The sequence below is a fragment of the Diadema antillarum genome, unplaced genomic scaffold, assembly GCF_040938485.1.
Source record: "Diadema antillarum isolate AM-2024a unplaced genomic scaffold, OU_Dant_1.0 scf00000016, whole genome shotgun sequence".
NCBI lineage: Eukaryota > Metazoa > Echinodermata > Echinoidea > Diadematoida > Diadematidae > Diadema > Diadema antillarum.
Genome location: NW_027270905.1, coordinates 126016 through 146618, shown reverse-complemented (window position 1 = coordinate 146618; position 20603 = coordinate 126016). Strand labels below are relative to the sequence as shown.

Here is a 20603-nt window from a genome sequence, read left to right as displayed (position 1 = left end):
TCTTGGCATGGAAAGAAAAGAAAATCGGAGCCATGACGAAATATCTCACTCTATACAATTTGATTGCTCGTCTTCTGCCCACACACGTTAGATCTTTGGCAAACGTCAATAAGAACAATTCAAGGCATTAAAAGAAAGCAAGCAAGCAAACAAGCAAACAAGCAAACAAACAAAAATAACTAAGCAAGAGAGACAATCAAGAATGGAAAAAAAGTTCGATAGAAAGCCACGTGGTCTCTAAAGGTTAATCAGCCATGCATGATCGGGAGCGCGTTTACACTGATACGTCAGCGGAAGTAAAGCAGTGAGACTTTCCGTACCAATTCCTACTAATCCCTAGCTAAAGGTACTGCTCTACAAGTGATGATCATAATGATAATGATGTAATCAGTATCTGAAGCTTACACTGTGATTTTAGGGGAAACAAAACAATCACTAAAAAAATACAAAGATGGGGAAAAGGAGACTTTCTCATACAACACCCCCCAATAATAAAGCAAAATAAAAGAAGCACAGATGATAACCTCAGGATTACAACATTATTGTTACTATGGGTTTACTTACTGCTCCTTTTTCTAGCGGATTGTGGAGATCCCGGAGAGTTTGCAGACGGTACACGGACTGGTGGCTTTGGGTACGGTGATACCTTGACTTACGACTGCAATGTCGGCTTCACCCTCGTTGGAGCGAAAGAGATTTCGTGCACAAGTTCAGGTTGGGACAACGCCCAGCCAGAGTGCTATGGTAAGTTGGAAAAGATGTTAAAAAGGTATTATCTGTGTATATACTAGGTGCTGCAAATAATACCACTTTTGATCCTTAATAGTTCGAAAACTATACATCAGATAACACTGACATTGATATGAGTATTAGCTGAAAAGTGTACAATTTAGTTGGAGGTGAATTGAATATGAGGGCATGAATCAGTTTCGTCAAATCCATGATTTTTTTTTTAATAGTGTATAATTTAGTTGAAGATGATTTTAATATGAGGGCATGAATCAGTTTCATTAAATCCATGATTAATTTCAAGTTAAGTTCCAGATTTTGGTCAAATTTGAACCCTCTGTATAATGATGTGTATGTTAGTGTGTGCTTATACAGAGCGTATCAAAAAAAAAAAAGGAATCCAACTTTGGAGGGCTGCCATTTCTTAATTGTCAGTTATGAAGAGCACAATGTTGGTTTTAAGGAAAGGGGAACTCTTCCTCTATTCAAGTTTTTTAGACAAAAGGCCATGTTAAATGTTATGGACCATAAAATGTTAGGAGAAAACCTAAACACAAAACCTACACACAAACCTGCATTCGTACAGGCTGGCCTATTTGGCAACTTTCATTGACAGATCTCATCCATGCAGTGAGACATGCATTGTTCCTTCACAATAACACGCAAACTTGGAAAAAGTGCAATTTGTCCATGTGCTCAGTCATGCATGACATTATTGTCAACATAATTAGGTATCAATGGAAAGAGAAAGAGTTCCCCCTTTCCTTACAACCAACATTGTGCTCTTCATAACTGACAATTAAGAAATGACAGCCCTCCAAAGTTGGATTACCTTTTTTTATACGCTCTGTAGAATGACCCTGAACAATAGACATGAATACCACAAATACCACCTTTTCAGAGCTCTGCTGACTAGGCTGAACTGGAATCTTGCTCCAAGACACATTCGTATGAATGCCTTATTAATAACTCATGTGGATTGCCTTGGGCACAGCTAGTCTGAATTCATGGTAAAGGGTAAAATGAATGCACATGAAAAAAATAAGCACGTGTTTTCAAGTGCTTGCATACACTACACTTCAGGATGAATAAAGACTAGCTATGATAGTGGAATTTCTCATGAATAACTATTATGTAACAAAGCATTCCAGTCCTGGCCATTGTTCAGGACCATTGTCAGGGTGTAAACAACACACTCCCATACACACCAAATTGACCCCTGTGCAAAATTAGAATTTTGTACACAGGGTTGAAAACAGCAAAATCTGAAATCTAACTTAAAAATAAATCTTGAATTTAATGAAAATAATTTATGCTATCACTTTTAGATTACCTCCAACAAAACCGAATTCTATTCAGCTATTGCTCATATCAATGTTATTGTTATCTGCAGCCGTATGTAAAAAGGGTCTAATAGTCATTTGGAATTCTCACAAATGAGACTCTTCAGCCTGGGTTAAATAGCCAAAATCGGATGAAATTGGACCTAGCGTCTAGATCTATTCAAAGACGGCGTATCAATTCATGAGACAATGGAATCTTCGCGCTCCTTTTCTAGTCGTGTGTTTGACTGTGATCATGGCATGCTGTATACTGTGTATTTGTTACAGCTGATTGCGGAGACCCGGGACCTTTCGTGGATGGGACACGGAGCGGTACGTTTGGCTATGGCGATACGCTCGTTTACGTGTGTAACTCCGGTTTCACGCTGCTCGGAGCGTCACAGCTTTCGTGTACTCAAACGGGTTGGGATAACGATCCTCCGGTGTGTTACGGTAAGTTCACTGAAAGTATAACATTATTACAAGCTCAAACCCCCCTCCCCCCCCCCCTAAAAAAAAGAGAGAAACACACACACAGACAGACAAACAAAAATACATGAAATAACACCGAAGAAATATTACACAGTAAGTAGTCGGCAAAAATAAAGGGCATACTAAACATCCCTGTTTGGTACAGCTTTTACTGAAGCCTGTTGACAAGTGGCTGCCATGCATAATGACTGATATTAATGCCTCATTGTCAGCATACAGATGCACAATCTTCATTGCACTTGCTTTGCATCCCATACAGACAAAACGATGAAGAAACACGCTGAACACTTTATACACTACAGTCACTGACAGTCGTCTAATTATTCCTTACATTGGTTGCTAAACTTATAACGTTTGTTTAATTTGTATTCTCGAATGCGAATTAATCAGCCAGATCTAAACTATGTTGGTCTACTTACGACCGTCGATAAAACGAAATTGTTCAGTTCAATTTCAGTTCAATTCAGTTTTTATTTCTGCATTTCAAAATCAATACAAATCAACAAATCAACAAAATACTTACATAGTCATTTACACAGCTAATATTCGTAACGTTTGGATCTTACATACATTTTCTCTTTTTTTTTCAAGAACGAATATCATATATGAAAGGAAGCAATAGGAAATGATAAAAATGAAATCATAAAACGAAATTGTATCAGATAAAGGCAAAGATTTTTCTTATGAGCTCCTTTGTGGAGGCAACACTATTATCATGAGCTACGTAGTGGTGACATTGAATTAGCATAGGTTTGAAAAATAATGTAACTTAATCAGTTTGTAATACTTTGGACCCTATTTCTAACAGGACTCCATCTTGTCCATCTTTTGTTTGATTAAATAACAGCAACATAAAGCAAAGCTGAGGAAAAATCTGTCTGAAGTGTTTGAAGTGTTCTTGGTAGGTCGAGAAACATTGCAGATTGGAATACACTGTAACACAATTGATGTTGTATCGATATATATTCAGCCGACTGTGGTGACCCAGGTGTGTTTGAGAACGGGGTGAAGACGGGCGGAGTCGGCTTCGGAGACACGATGACTTACACCTGTAATGCCAACTTCACCTTGGTCGGTGCTAGAGAGATCTCATGTACGGCCATGGGATGGGACAACGATCCGCCCGAGTGCTACGGTGAGCTCATGTCTTTCTCATGGATTCCAATAGTCGTACTTGTCGCACAAATAGCAGAAATGAAGGTCGTAGTTCCTATGCTTAAAATATCTATTTTTTGTTCTACTCAGGAATGTGTGCTCTTCTAGATATCATTTTAACAATGCCAGACCCTTTCAGTGGAATCAGATTCTATTTTGCCGCCATTACGGGTTACTGTGGTGTGTGTGTGTACGTGTATTTGTACTTGTACGTTTTCCACACTGCGCTGCTGGCTTGGCATCCGCTCTAGTAGGAGCATCATGCTATACTCCAACTTCGATCGCGTGAGATGATTATTCTACTCCATTTGGATAGACAGGGGTAATATGGCAGCGATCGTCTCAGACGACATTTTGTTGTAAGCTGATTAGACATTGCAAACATATCAATCATCGCATCGCACCATTTTTTCACAGATGACACACTACCTTCTGCACAATATGATACGCTAAACTGCAGGTCTACATTTCACTTGAATAGATCATATAAGGGACCTGCTTCATGAGCATGCTTGCAATCGTTGTAAATTGCAATGCATACGACTGCAAATACGCCTTAAGCGCAGTTTCAACTCCCGCATCTAAATGCATGAAAGTTTCCTTAGCGGTGCTACAGAAACGGGACCCATTAGATGTCGTTATTCGACTTTATTTGCTTGTATCATCCAAATGAAGTACTGAGTGTAAATAACAAGCAAATCAGATTTAAATGTTTCCATACATCTATCGTGAGAACAACATGAGTAACCTCGGTCTAAATCCAATCTAAACAGCCGACTGTGGTGACCCCGGTGTCTTTGAGAACGGGGTGAAGACGGGCGGAGTCGGCTTCGGAGACACGATGACTTACACCTGTAATGCCAACTTCACCTTGGTCGGTGCTCTAGAGATTTCCTGTACGGCTATGGGATGGGACAATGACCAACCCGAGTGTTACGGTGAGTGAAATATTGCCTAATTTCTTTTTTTGCCGGTTTGTTATCTTCAAAATTTCCTAAGTAGGTCTCAAAGTACATTTTGTGCTCGAGCTGAAATTCTTCATTTATATACCAAATGACAAGCATTATGAAACTGTGATACATGATGCTTGCTAAAGACTGTCATTTTTAAAGCTCCACAAAAAAAAGAAACATCTTACCCGTACAGAGTGAAATGGGATTAAAATCCAACAAAAATTCAAGAAAAATGTGAAATTTGAAGTTAAATGAATTTTCATGGAACATCTCTGTGGATCAAATGGAATATTTTACATGAGAAGTGGTGAGTGAATGTTGATGTCCCTTCATAAAGTAGCAATTTGTATCCTGCATTTTCACAATTCTGTAATTTTACAATAGAATCATTCTGTTAATTTCAGCAGATTCTAAATGCTGATACGCTGTATTCAAGCTCCGTTAATCAAAATTTAATTTTCAATGATACAAATCTGTAGATTACGGTATGTTAATAACATAACCTTTTTTTATTTTTGGATGTTTCAGCGGACTGTGGAGATCCCGGTCCAATTATCAACGGTCAAAAGACAGGTGGCTATGCCTATGGTGACACTCTTTCCTACAGCTGCAATGAGGGTTTTACCATGGTTGGTGCAGCAGAGGTCTCATGTACTACAGAGGGATGGGACAATGATCCTCCGGAATGTCTAGGTAGGTTTGCCTTGGCACAATGTCCCCCCCCCCCCCCTTCTTGACTAACCTTTTGTTTATTATTTATGTCTGCGGGAAATGGGGTAAAGCTGATTCGTCGTTGATTCAACGTGTACAAACGAAGCTCAATAATAGTGCACTCGCATTTCAAAAACATATGTATAGTATTCGAGCAGGGAGGTGGAAAAAGATTCTACCTCCCTGATTCAATGAAGCCAAATATTTGCATACACTTTTTTATATCCTATACATGAACAAGATTTGAATTTCTTCATTATAACAGCTGACTGCGGCGACCCTGGTGTCTTCGCTAACGGAACCAAAACGGGCGGCGTCGGCTACGGTGATACGATGTTCTATTCGTGTGACGAAGGATTCACGCTGGTTGGGGCCACTGAAATCTCTTGCACAGGCTCTGGTTGGGATAACGACCCGCCGGTTTGCTATGGTAAATTGTAACATTCAGGTGGCCACAGTTACTCCCATTGAGTGATGTATCGGAAATGTAATCAATACCGTTTCCGATCATATCAATACCTATTCAATTCAATTCAAATAGTTTATTTCCACATAAAATAATACAAAGTAATATACATAACGCTTACGTGGGTAAAAAAAAAATCAAATCGTACAAAAGTAAATGTTAATAATACATAATACACTATTAGAAATTTTATGTTTATATTTCGATAAATGAACAAGTTATAATAGTGTGCGATTTAGCCTCTTATTATATATATATATATATATATATATATGTATAATAAGTCACTGCTGTAGGCGTCTACTTCCTTCTCCCGCCTGTGTGAAGCTAAACCATTTATAGTACTTGTTTGAAGTAATTTTGTGTTGTCGTTATTATCATTATCATTTTAATAACGTTGATATGATTAATATCAACATTTTGCTAACATCATTGATATTGTCATTATCAGTTTCTTTTTCTAACTTGTCTTATCGGTACTACTACTCTAACCTACTACTAGGCCTATACGCAATCATTAACTTCTTTTTCAATATCATTTCCAGCGGAGTGTGGGGATCCGGGTGACATTGCCAACGGGGCCAAGACGGGTGGATTCGGTTTTGGTGACACCCTGAGCTACAGCTGCGACGAGGGCTTTTCCCTGGTCGGTGCATCACCACTGTCCTGCACGATTTCAGGATGGGACAGCAACCCTCCTGAATGCTATGGTGAGAATATCATCACAACACCAAATCAGTTGTTGCGAATGCACCGTAGTTATTCTGTTGCCATTCACAAACGTCTTCTTTAGATCAGTTCATGGTATATTTTTCATTATCAACATCTTCAATTGCCTTTGTACGATCTAGAAGTGGAAAGAAATAATTACCTTGAATATTGCAGAAGGCATGAGTAGTCAGGTAGTTGGATCTTCGTTGCTATTCTTTGTGATAGATTCGAGATTATACGATATATCACAGAAATAAAATTCTGTAATTGTATTGTTTGAAAGTTATATCTCACAACAATGAACATTTGATTACACGCGAGCATTATTGCCATTGTAATTTCAATCTTGATTAACAATAGTCTGTAGAATCTAGTATCTATTCATAAATGATAATGATATGGGAACACAAAATCGTCAAAATGCTTATCAGACTCAAATTCTGATGAAAGCGGCATATTAAATAATGTATATAAATCACGAACAGGAAATTCTTAACCATTTCCGTTCTAAAATGTAAACAAAGAAATGTGTTTTATATACTTGTGCAAGTACCTTTACGGTCAGATAGCGCACTACTACTCAGCAACTCCCCTCTCTAAAAAGTAAAACTGCTACATGAAAAATGTAGTCTTGTTCTTCAGATCAGATTTGAACAGCTCATTCTATTGAGGTTTTATGTCTACTGTATGCATTGCTTCTCTCTTGATAATGATGTCAGGGACTAATTTTAGGCCGTTTGTTTCGTGTTTCTTGTCCTAAACAGCTGATTGCGGCGACCCAGGCCAAATTGCCAATGGGACAAAGATGGGTGGTTTTGCCTACGGTGACATGCTCGTATACGTCTGTGACGATGGCTTTACAGCTGTCGGCGTTACGGAACTGTCGTGTACCGCGTCGGGATGGGACTTTGCTCCGCCTGTATGCTACAGTAAGTGGCTGTTTGTCCTCGAAAATAACAATGAAGATGATGATTAAAAACATTAAAGACACTAGTAACACTTTCGAAAGAACCCGTAAGAACGTGCAGGGTTTGCCCCGCTTTGCCGCTTTGACACGACATTACAGTTTTTGATGGAAACTTATACAGTTCTGGCTTTTGGCTTAATTTATTCTTTTCAGGCAACTGCGTGGACCCAGGCACCCCAGAGAATGGCATCCAGTCAGGCACCTTTAATCATGGTGACGTTCTTACGTTTGAATGTAAGAGAAACTATGAATTGATCGGCTCTTCTCAAATCACCTGCGAAGACGGAGTCTACTCTGGAGCTGTCCCAGTTTGCCAAGGTATGTCCGTGTCCCGACTAGACGATCTGCGCTCTCCAGGCCTATATCGCAGCTCAACGTTATTCAGAAAACTTTCATAAATTTGGGAAAGCTTATCAAAATCTCAGTTTCAGTGCTCTTTGAGAAAAAAAAATGATCTCAGCAAGATTTGAAGAGAGGATTGAATGTTAACGTGATAAAGAGATGATTGATATGATCCACTGTGTAACTGTCTTGTAACGTAAAGCAAACTATTATCCAAATCGGCACAAAATGACTTGAACATCAGATCAGCATCCCAGAAAAATGTAAGGAACCTATCTTTGATGGAGTAGTGCTGATTTGCTGAATTTTTTTTTCACAAGGAGTCATTCAAAAATGGCTTTCAAAATAATAATAATAGTAATGTCCATAACCACGTTTTTTTTTTTGAAGAGTTGACAGGAAGGAATGAAAGTGACTGACATTAAAGACAAGGAAATCATTAAGTTAAATGAATTGATTTGTGAGAAATTGAAATTTGGCATTGATTAATAGAGAAAATGATACCTTGCAACAACAGGGGCAGACGTGACAACTCCTGGTGCAATGACAACAGCAGAAGATGTAAGAACTACTTCTGGGGTTGTGACAACAGCGGCAGACGCAAGAACCACTTCAGGTGTTGGGACAACAGCAGCAGACGTTAAGACCACTTCTGCTGTTGTAACAACAGCGGCAGAAGCTGCAACCACTTCTGGGCCAGAGACAACAGCAGCAGGCATGAGGACTACTTCTGGTGTTGTGACAACAGCAGCAGACGTTAAGACTACTTCTGCTATTGTGACAACTGCGGCAGATACAAGAACCACTTCTGGGGCAGAGACAACAGCAGCAGACGTGAGGACTACTTCTGGTGTTGTGACAACAGCGGCAGATGTTAAGACTACTTCTGCTGTTGTGACAACTGCGGCAGATACAAGAACCACTTCTTGGGCAGAGACAACAGCAGCAGACGTAAGGACTACTTCTGGTGGTGTGACAACAGCGGCAGATGTTAAGACTACTTCTTCTGTTGTGACAACTGCGGTAGATACAAGAACTACTTCAGGGGCAGAGACAACCGCGGCAGAGGTACGGACTACTTCTGGTGTTGTAACAACAGCGGCAGATGCTGCAACCACTTCTGGGCCAGAGACAACAGCAGCAGACATGAGGACTACTTCTGGGGCAGCGACAACAGCTGCAGGCGTAAAGACTACTTCTGGTGTTGTAACAACTGCGGCAGACGCAAGAACCACTTCTGGTGTTGTAACAACAGCGGCAGATGCTGCAACCACTTCTGCGGCAGAGACAACAGCAGCAGACATGAGGACTACTTCTGGGGCAGAGACAACAGCTGCAGACGTAAAGACTACTTCTGGTGTTGTAACAACCGCGGCAGACGCAAGAACCACTTCTGGTGTTGTAACAACAGCGGCAGATGCTGCAACCACTTCTGGGGCAGAGACAACAGCTGCAGACATGAGGACTACTTCTGGTGTTGTGACAACAGCTGCAGAAGTTAAGACTACTTCTGGTGTTGTGACAACAGCGGCAGACGTTGGAACTACTTCCGATGCAGTGACAACAGTGGCAGAAGGCGGGACTACTTCTGGCGTAGGGACAACTTCCGAGGCCATAACTCTCCCAACTTGCCCTCGCTTAGATTCACCAGAGCACGGAACATTAACGTACGAAGAAGCTTCACTTTACAATGCCAACGCTACATTTTCCTGCATGCCAGGTTATATACTGGTGGGATCAAGTATGATTATCTGTGTCGATGGAAAATGGAATGGTGAAGTTCCGGAGTGCCAGGGTAAGTGTCATTACATTTTGATAGATTTTCTCTATAAGGAGTGCGCAAGAGTAGTATGTGATGGAGATAACTCCACGGTATCCCACAACTAGTCTCAGTCTTTATTCATTTTCTTCTGTTTCATCTGCGGGGAAGATATGAGTTAAACATTCAAAACGACATTCTTATCAAATCGAGTGCATGTCATCACGATTCGCCAACTAAGAGACAACACATGCAGTGAGAGGTTACATACTTATAGGAGACGTCATGGAGTGGCGCATTTACCACTCGTTTGAAGCATCTCTCTAAAAACAGTTTGCGCACTCCGTATGATCAACACGTATGAGAATAACACTTCCCTTGCACGCGCTTTCCGCATTCCCTAAGTTTGTAACGTGTTGATCAACGCCCTTTTGCAGATTTTGTGCCGCATGTATAATAACAACTATCAAAACGACGATTAAAAGCAATAAACACATTGCAATAAGATGAGAAAAAAAATATCCTAGCAGCAATTTTTTTGATCGGGCAAGGAGACGACAAAAAACGAAGGACAGTCATACTAAGTAACAAACGAAATAATGTTAGGCAAACACCCACAGTTCCTAAACAATCCCAGTGCTTCGGCACGATATGAGAATATCAAATCCACATCTCACTGCCCTTAGGTAAATTTGTGAGTACACGTATATTGTTTGTCTCACTCAACAGCATCGCAGCAGTTTGTTGGGAGCCTACGATTTACTGAGTTTAGTTCGGGCCCAGCGGTATTTACTGAAGAACTTACGGACCCCGAATCGCCGGAATTCCAAGCTCTGGCATCGGATGCTAAGTCAACGGTAAGTAACATCAGTTGGGATTAATGCATTGTATGAGAATCATAATCTCATTTCATTTCATTGCGTTCGCTTCATTTCATTTTGTTCATTTTATTTTATTTCATTTCTTTTCATATATTTTCCATTTCCAGCAAAGGTACATGCAATCATAAACACAACATTATTATGTGAATACAAAATTTTGTTAACATGCACCTCACTAAAAACAAATCCTTGACTATGCTACGTCAATCTAGACAGTGCATTTAAACTGTCACGAAATGTCAACACGTTGGAGATTTAACAATAGGCGATAGATAAAGCGTTTTTCTCCATTCTCTAGTTTCATCGAATTCTATGATCAGAAGTATTAATGTCATTAACATGAAATTCTGCTATTGGTTTGTATGAATTGATGTCATGCAAACATACGTTTCGATAATACTCTAGAAAATTCAACTATATTCCAAAGTAAAATCCCTTACCAGAAGCTTTTCAGTTTGATTTCATCTTAAGAAAAGGAGATTCAATGTTGTTGGATAGGTCAGTGAAACATTAGTTTAAGGCATCACCATCACATTATCTCATTCGATGAAGTGCTTCGTTCTAACTTAGTAAGATGAAATCATTTAAAATTTTCAGTTTGATGTACATTGTCAGGTTTAAATTTCGATGGAATCTATCACTTTGTATGATTCTTCTCTATGTACTAAGATCACCTTGTGTGTGGAATTGCTCCTAACATGCCTATGCCACGCTCTCCTTAACGGAGTCAGAAATTTGTGTATGAGTTGTATGATGTCTATCATGTCATATACAGAAATCACTCGCAATACGGTATTGCATTCATTAGTGAAAATTTGCTTTGTTTTCGATGTACCTTTAGCTCGATACTGTGTTCTTAATGAGCTCCCTGGCTGACCAATTCCTTGGCACGACCGTCAATGGCTTTTCTAATGGTTCAGTCCTCGTCGATTACACGGTTAACTTGAAAGACAACGCTTCCAGCACGACGCCGATCACAGCGGACTCGGTCGCTTCAGCGTTTACAGAGTCCTTGATCACTTCCGCTGAGTTGGGTCTCCTTAATGTGACCATCGATGAGTCTTCCGTTATGGTACAAGGTCAGTGACTCTCGAGATACAATATGAAGCACGCATGTGATTATGAGGAAAACTTGAAGATATGAACGTATATGTATTGTAAGACATAATCATCTTGAACGTTTCGAAAAAATGATTAAAAATTTTGGGTTTCACAAAAACACACACACACACACACACAGACACTTAAATTTCTCTCGCAAGTGAGATATTTGTACACGGCAGAAGAAATTAGTAGTAAAAACGTGTTGTCTTTTACACTCTTAGCGCAATTAATCCCTAAAAAAGACTCCTTGTTGAAGCCATTTTGGTATGTCATTTTTCCTCGCTAGATTTCGACGAGTGTCTTTCCTCGGATGATAATAATTGTGACGTAAATGCTATTTGCATCAACACCGAGGGATCGTTCACCTGTCGGTGTAATGGTGGATATGATGACGAGTCGCCTAACCTCCCTGACGACCCAGGCAGAGTGTGCACGCGTAAGTAAAGCAGTGTGTTGTTATATCTGAATCGAGGAATTCACTAAAACGTGGAATGCTTTAGTCAAATCAGAGGCCTGTATGTAAGGCAAGATGTAAAATTGTTTTCTCTATCCCGATTTAAGCTGTCAACCTATTCCGCTGTAGATTTGTTAAACAACAGTGCAGTAAACGATTTTTAAACAACAACAAATCAAACTATTCAACGACTTCATTAGATATTATTGCAAAGCTGGGCAGCAATGTAGTGATAGTACCATCATTTCTTAGTGCAGGATCTAAAAGCATACATATATATTTTGCTACTCAGCATAAGCTCCTGATGTTCTTATAATTTAGGCTTTATTCCTGGAGTTGAAACATTGTTCCAGTAATATTGATTTTGACGTGCTAAAAGATACGAAATTTGTATTTTGAAGGGGATGTATAACAATGTGGGCACTGCACGTGCAAATGATGCATCTCTGGAGGTACAAGGGTTGAAAATATGCTTTATAAATTGCGTTAAGGCAGTTTGGTAATGTTATTTGGAGCTTGGGAATCTAGAGTGGAATGGAAACGATCAACTTATCTGAAAGGGAAATTCTCTGATTTCCTAGCAGCCATTTCTCATCTCGCTCTCGCTCTCTCTCTCTCTCTCTCTCTCTCCCTCTCTCTCGGGTGAGGGATGGTCTTTTACAAGTTGAATAATAACTAATTAGTCTCAAGTGGTCAGTAAGTGTTTTGCACCCAATATGCCACAGATGATTAACATGTCGGTAATTTGAAGAAAATAATTCTAAATGAAAACTAGAGGTACACAGTCATGATACAGATGTTGCAGTGTCATAATGTGAAGGTAGTACCGCACTGAGACGCCGCTAGTGCTCCTGAGGTACCACAAGTGCCCTTGACAACCATGGTAGCTAAAATTGAAAAACAAAAACGGTGTTTTCCCACCTCCTGCAAGTACATGTAAATCTATCAGGATAGCCATTCGTCTTATGATATATCCAGGTTCAGGCAGTACACAGGAGCCAGGAATTGAGACAACTGCAATCACAGACATAGCGGATACAACAGAGCTAGCAATGCAGACGTCACCTGAAGAGACAACTGAAAGGGAAACAACAGAACAACAATCTACCCAAGAACCCGATGACACAACACCACAAAAAAGAGTGACTACATCCGACATGACATCAACGAGTTCATCGAGTACTATGCCTCCTACTACCACTGAACAAACAACTGACTCGCCATTACGCACCACTGCTGCTGCTCCCGATGAAACAACCACGCCGGAGGCACAAACGGAAGTGCAAACCACATTTGGTCCTATATGCCCCGACTTATCTGCCCCGTTACACGGATCACTCAGGTACGAGAATGGAGTGGACCGGTTCCAGAGTGTCAGGGTAAGGATCATGCTTTCTTTCAATGGATACATGTTTTTCATTGCCTGTTAAACTGCTGTGTACGCCTTGGGAAAATGTATTCAGAAAAGACGATGGAACTGTCATATTTTCTTATCATTTATTGTGTTCCAGGCCTCCAAGCATCCTTTCCTAGTAGGGAAATTCTCTAATGGTGAATGTTACTATCGAAATGAAAATCTGATATGTCAAGAATGTCATATAAACATTATCTTCATTGCGGTGATTGGCTCCTTTTTATCATTAACATCAGTATTTGCTTTACACAGATTTAAGTAAGAAGAAAAGTGAATAATCTCTCTTCAGGGATTCCCTGTATATATCCATTCTGGTGGCTTTGTCTTTTGATTATGAATGAGTTAAACATCCTGCTATATATACTGCCATATCTACACGGTGCTGGGTTGTTATTTTCTATTCATACAGTTACATGCGGACCCTCCCCTCGCCCTCCTTTCAACGGGTTCATCATTCCACCTGATAGATACCTTCCATGGAACCCTCCACTCTGGACACCCCTCTCAAATACTAGTCATGACTTTCCAGGACATACTCTCCCATCAGAATTTACTACCGCAAACATGGATTTCTTGCCTGATGGCCAAGAAGATTTCGACGAAACGCCTGATTTTGGAGATATTCCTTCTAGATTAGGAACATTCAATTTCCCGAACATTGACATTCCAAATCCCTTTGGAGGCAATGATGAGGAAGATACTACGGACTCGGTAACAGTTACGGCAGATGCTGAGAGTGGGGGCTTCCGATTTCCTATTAGATGGCCGTTTTCTGGCAATGAAGATGACACCACACAAAGTATGCCTACTGTCACGTTTGATGTTACATCTCTACCCGAGAGTACAAGAGAGTCTGGCAATTTACCAGGTTTCGGAGGCTTTAACAGACGTCCTATCGATGTCATACAGCAGCTCATCAATATTAGTATGTCAATAGACTGGCCAATGACAGGAACTGATTCTTTCCCTGTCACACCTGTCACACGCTTCATTCAAAACTTTGTACAAACTATATTTGAGTTAATAGTTTCTACAGAGTGGGAGAACGGCAACTTCTCTGGTATGAATTGGAGTGCTATGAATTCGTCAGAATTACCAATACCCACTTACATTCGTGAGACTCTATTTATGGTCATGACAACTGATTGGGCAAACTATGACTGGTTGTCCATAAATAACTGGCGGGTCATCTTGTCCGCGATAAATGACAGAATTCCTGAAGGTTTTCCCTTGTTACAGTTAGGACATGACGGTCGTTTAGCTCTTGACTGGTCAAGTTTCAACTTGAGTTCGTTACCGCTTCCTGTTAACGTCACACAAGCAGTTGATACTCTATTTAGCAATCAAGTGAATGCCACCGTCATGATGGATCTCTTAATCCCCGAGCCCGTTCGTTCATTCATAGATGTGATACTCACTTCAAATTTGGAAAATATAAACTGGAATAATGTGACCTCACTGATGCCAAGAAGAATCCAAGAAATCCTGTCCCTTGTACAAACTATAGATTGGCTCAATGTAGACTGGATGGATATAGCACTTTCACTTCTTCCACTACCCGATAACATTCGAGATATGATATACACTCTGGAAAACATGAATGAAGGGGACTTTAACATTAATGAGATAAATATGACATCTCTTCTCCCCAGTGAGTGGCGAGATAGACTATTCCAGCTTATGAACATGGATTGGGAAAACATCACTCTAGAAAACATGACAGATTTCCTCGTGTCTGCACGAATTCGAGAACTCCTGTTGATGATGAATAACACAGACTGGAGTCGGTATAATTCTACACAAGATCTCCTCATGACTCTCCCTATCTCCGAAGATATGCGTAGAACGTTGACGATGTTACTTGAAACTGATTGGACACAATTCAATTCGACTTTTGATGTGATTTCATATCTACCTTTACCGGAAGAAGTCAAGATGTCGCTACTTCTTCTGATGTATACTGACTGGCAGAATGTCGATTGGGCAAATATGGACATGAACATTAACAACTTTCCTATATCTGATGACGTTCGAAATCAAATCCTGACAATGCTCCAAACGTTGGACTTACAGAATCTCACTATGATACACCGACTTGTAAATATGTCAACTTTAATCCTTCCTTTTCCTCTTGAAACGTTTGTACAAGATTTCATGGCATTAGATTGGAACAATTTTACTTGGACCGAGGAAAACGTATCGAATCTTCCGTTACCACCTGCTGCAAGTCGATTATTGATGGTTTTGATGACAACAGATTGGGCGAACATGGACTGGAGCGGAATGGATATTACGTCCTTACAACTTCCAGATGAGATGAAACGTTTTGTCTCTGCATTTGCCAGTATGCCCTTGTGGCAGAATATGAACTTTACAGGTATGGTAGAGAGTCTTCCAATACCTGTTGGAAACAGACAGCTTCTGAACGCGCTGCTAAGTATGGACTGGCAGCAGATGGAATGGGACCCGAATGTATGGATGAACTCTTCCTACCAGGGATTCCTTCAACACTTCTTTAGTGTCGTATTGTCACATCAACAGGACTTTTTTGAATTAGGAAGATCAAATTTCTCCTTAACAAACTTACCTGACCTCGTTCGAAGTATGATGACAGACGAAGCCTTTAATTTGGCGCTCGTTTTTGACTTCCTTAATCTACCAGTGTCCAATGAAACAAAGAACTTCATCACCTTTCTCTTAACCAGTGAAAGCAGAAATTTGGACATGTCGGGATTGGACTTGGTAGGACTTCCTCTTCCTGATTGGGTGCGAGATTTTCTTGTCATGATGCCTGAAATAGACTGGGATACCTTTGACTGGATGAATATGACTATGGATAACTTGAGGGTGTCAGACGATGTGAGGGAGATTGCCATGATGTTGAGAAACATGACTTGGGAGAACGTCGACATGTTCAACGTCGTTAACATGTCGGGTGTTCCTATTCCTCGAAATATCAGGGAATTGACATCCTTGCTAATGAACATGAATTTGAGTTACGCGCATATGCTTGAAGTTCCGATGTATAATCAGGTGATAAGCACGATCAGATTATTGATGTCAATTGATTGGCATAATCTTGACTGGTCCCAAGTTATCGATGTTTCAGCGATAGGAATTCCTGAAGACATGCGATCAATGATAGAGATGATGATGATGATAGATCTAGAGAATGTTGACTGGTCCAGAGTCATTGATCTGGCTGGACTTCCCTTCTCAGAACAAACCAAAGAATTCTTGACCCATTTGTTGACGATGAATTGGGAAAACCCCGACTGGAGCCAAATGAACTGGGAAGAATTATCGATGTCTGCGGAAATGAGAGATATGCTCAGAGTGATGATGACAATGGACTGGCAAAATTTCGATTGGTCTCAAATGGTAGATTTATCTGGTCTTCCTGTTTCTGATCAGATGAAATTGATGTTGCACTGGATCTTGAACATGGACTGGAGAAGCATGCAGTGGATGGACTTGGATGTTACAGATATGCCCATTCCACGTCCCATGAAAAACTTTCTTCAAATGGTGTTCATAAGTGAACATTCGCGACCAACATTGCTGAGCCATGTCAAGCTTCTTGTCAAGTCTATGGGATCGTTTCTTACAAGCATAGGGGATCGCATTAGGTATTCAGTCCACAGAGGATTAATTCCAATCCTACGCTGGCTTGATCTACCGTTTTTTCCCCGTATATCCCCGCCCTGTCCAATGTCTGTGGTCGGTGATCGAGTATTCTACCGCTGTAGAAGAGGCTTTGAGCTGATCGGATCAGCAGTTTTAGTCTGTACCCCCGATGGCTCATGGAGTAACATGGTTCCTCAATGCAGAAGTAAGTAATTTCGTTTGCTCGTAAACAGAAATGTCACTTCTCACCCGTTCATCAATATGTAGATAGCACGTGAACGCAATTTCGATCTACATGAATGTGTGCACTTCCAACAGTCTAAGTGATGTTCGCAATATTCCAGTACCAAACCTCTGTGGAACACAAGTACCGGAGTGCATGCCATTTAGCATACTGCTTGGCAGGGCATGTACCATTTGATATCGGTCATAAATTGTATTATACTGAGTATATCGTAATCATAGTCCTCAAGAAATTCATACTGACTATTATATTAACCTAATGAAATCTAGGCTTCTCATTTCTTTCACATCAAAGGAAGTCACAATTGCTTAAGTTGGTAAGAACATTTCATCACCTTTTAATATTCAATCTTATTTATCCTACAGAACAAATGTTTCACGTGGTTTCTATCAAACATTACGTCATGATATTTCAGTGATTGTTTCCAACTGTAACTTGTTTTTCCTTTAATGCTGGTTGTAGTCTCTATCTGGTACACAGATTGTTATTTCTCTGTTTTATCTATTTGCGGTGATTGGTGGAAATCGTATTCATGTCTGACTTTTGTGTATGGCCTTTGTTATGGTGCAATGACTTAAATTATAGAAATGTATTTGAAAGAAATGGTAAACCTTGGTAAAATTAAAATGAAATTCCAATTCTTTTCTATACCCGGTTTCCTACGCAGAGATCATTTCAACATTACCGCCTCGTACTCTACAAACGGAGGAGACAACGGCTGACGTGGAATTCACAACTCTGGAATTCGAGGAAACTACTGTTAGAGAAGTGAGCACACAAGTAGACTTGACTACTACTGATATGTCCACGAAAGCCGAAGACTTATGCCTGTCAAGTCCTTGTGCATCTGACATCAATACTGACTGCAAAACTGAAGGAAGGTCCTACGTCTGCCAGTGCCGCGCAGGATACACCAGAGACCAGAATAACACATGCGCAAGTAGGTTAAATTGTCATTTCTTTACCACCAACTCTCTCACAAAAAACTGAAATAAAGAGAATTGAAATACCTCGTTTGTTACGATTTAGTACATGTGGCTTAAATACGTGCAATAACATAGAACAGAAACCTGGAGGCACTCTCTCATGGCATATCGATCTTTGTCTTCTTGAAGGCTCCCAACAATTTGTCGCCAGCTTTCGACTCACGGAAATAGATGGAGGAGCAGCGGTCTTCTCCGAGGAACTCCTAAATCCGGCTTCAGCAGAATTCCAAGAACTGTCGTCAAATGTCGAGTCCACGGTAAGGCGATCCTTCCCGTTAAAGAAGTAGCATTTCATTCACACCGTCACTTCATTATTATGAATTTATTCCTTAAGGAGTTCATCTTGAAAACCATTTATGTGCCATTACGTAAGGTGGAATGGTAGAATTTATATTTGATTAGTGGTTCTGATGCAAAATACATTCCTGGGTGACGTGATAACTACAATCCTAATGGCACTATTCAATGTATCTTTCTTTTGTTTTCACTTGGGTCATAATCAGCTTGACACTGTGTATTTGATGAGCTCCTTGGCTAGTCGCTACCTGGGTACGACCGTCAATGGCTTCTCCAACGGTTCCATTATTACCGATTACACTGTTAACTTCAAGGAAGACAGTGCATCCAACGATTCATCCTCATCGCCCATTACAGCCGCCTCAGTCACGACAGCGTTTACGGAGTCCTTGGTGATGTCCGCTGAGTTGGGTATCATCAATGTAACAATCGACGAGTCTTCTGTGACGGTTGAAGGTCAGTCACATCTGTTTCGCTCTAATCGTTACCCATTTCTCATTTTTATTGTAAAACTTTGTTCGAAAAATATTGTTGAAACGTACGACTACATTAAATGAAGGGGACATCGATTGAGATATAAAGTCGTATCATTCTACTCTGTGTAGGTTTTTACATCTTGTTTTTAAGTTAAGTTCGAACTTGTTTCTTGGAAGCTATACGCTTTTGGAGTGAATACATTTGATGTTTTTTCCTTTCTCAGATTTTGACGAGTGTCTTTCCTTGGATGATAATAATTGTGACGTAAACGCTATTTGCATCAACACCGAGGGGTCGTTCACCTGTCAGTGTAATGGTGGATATAACGATGAGTCGCCTAACCTTCCTGACGAACCAGGCAGAGTGTGCACGCGTAAGTTGCTTCAAAAACTTTGCGGTAGTTAATATAGAATATGCATTTATGTTTGAATTCACTTAATATTGACGGTTAGATAAATAGAAATTAACGAGAATGCAGAAAGGGTTCAGACATTAATCATGGTGTTATAATCATCAACGTTAAGTTTATCCTTTCTTGTTGAAACATTGCACGGTACGTAATTTTTCCCGCTTTCTTTCTCTTGAATAGATAGTCGTAACTTTAAGAAACATTTGAGTACGAAAACTGTTATTATGTGATACCAGCTACTTTCTCGCCCTCCGAGATTTGTATTGGTTTTCGTGATTGGGTGGTTGGTTGTTTCCTTCCTTCTTGTATTGAGGCAGGAATGTGTTTCCTTTATGCATTTTATGACGTACGGAACTGGAGAAGAGAACAATTTCATGAACGTATCATTGTAACATAGAGGTACTCCTTACATTCTTCATTTGAATCACTTTTTTTTTTGCCCACCAGGTATCCAAACGACCACAGAAGGTGGACTGGATACCACTCAACCGTTTGAGGTAGAGACCACGGAGACTTCGACGCAGCCGAGAAAGGAAGAGACCACTGAAGGTCAGACTTCACCTTATCAAACAAGCCAAGAGTCTGATGATATTTCAACAACAGACGAAACGGTGACATCCGAAACGGCATCAACGAGTTCATCGAGTACTATGCCTCCTACTACCACTGAACAAACAACTGACTCGCCATTACGCACCACTGCTGCTGCTCCCGATGAAACAACCACGCCTGAGGCACAAACGGAAGTGCAGACCACATTTGGTCCAATATGCCCCGACTTGACTGCCCCGTTACACGGATCACTCAGGTACGAGGAGTCCTATCAGCATGGCGATAAAGTTGTCTTCTCCTGTATGCCAGGTTACATACTAGTTGGGCCTAAATGGATCATCTGTATAGATGGAGAATGGAGTGGACCGGTTCCAGAGTGTCAGGGTAAGGATCATGCTTTCTTTCAATGGATACATGTTTGTCATTGCCTGTTAAACTGCTGTGTACGCCTTGGGATATGTATTCAGATAAGACGGTGGAAATATATTTTCTTATCATTTATTGTGCTCCAGGCCTCCAAGCATCCTTTCCTAGTAGGGAAATTCTCTAAT

At 40.4% G+C, this 20603-nt stretch overlaps 1 protein-coding gene across 1 annotated transcript in view; it reads left to right on the top strand.

Annotated features, from left to right (window-relative positions):
* LOC139725048 (uncharacterized) overlaps positions 1-20603 on the top strand; it is an 83531-nt gene that overhangs the window by 12480 nt on the left and 50448 nt on the right. The window contains exons 6-19 of the mRNA XM_071636137.1: positions 580-744; positions 2340-2504; positions 3514-3678; positions 5628-5792; positions 7660-7824; positions 8366-9643; positions 13870-15259; positions 15356-16938; positions 17014-17292; positions 17999-18271; positions 18447-18574; positions 18821-19070; positions 19315-19464; positions 19948-20436. Coding sequence (XP_071492238.1) covers positions 580-744; positions 2340-2504; positions 3514-3678; positions 5628-5792; positions 7660-7824; positions 8366-9643; positions 13870-15259; positions 15356-16938; positions 17014-17292; positions 17999-18271; positions 18447-18574; positions 18821-19070; positions 19315-19464; positions 19948-20436 — 6645 coding nt within the window. The remainder of the gene's footprint in view (positions 1-579; positions 745-2339; positions 2505-3513; positions 3679-5627; positions 5793-7659; positions 7825-8365; positions 9644-13869; positions 15260-15355; positions 16939-17013; positions 17293-17998; positions 18272-18446; positions 18575-18820; positions 19071-19314; positions 19465-19947; positions 20437-20603) is intronic.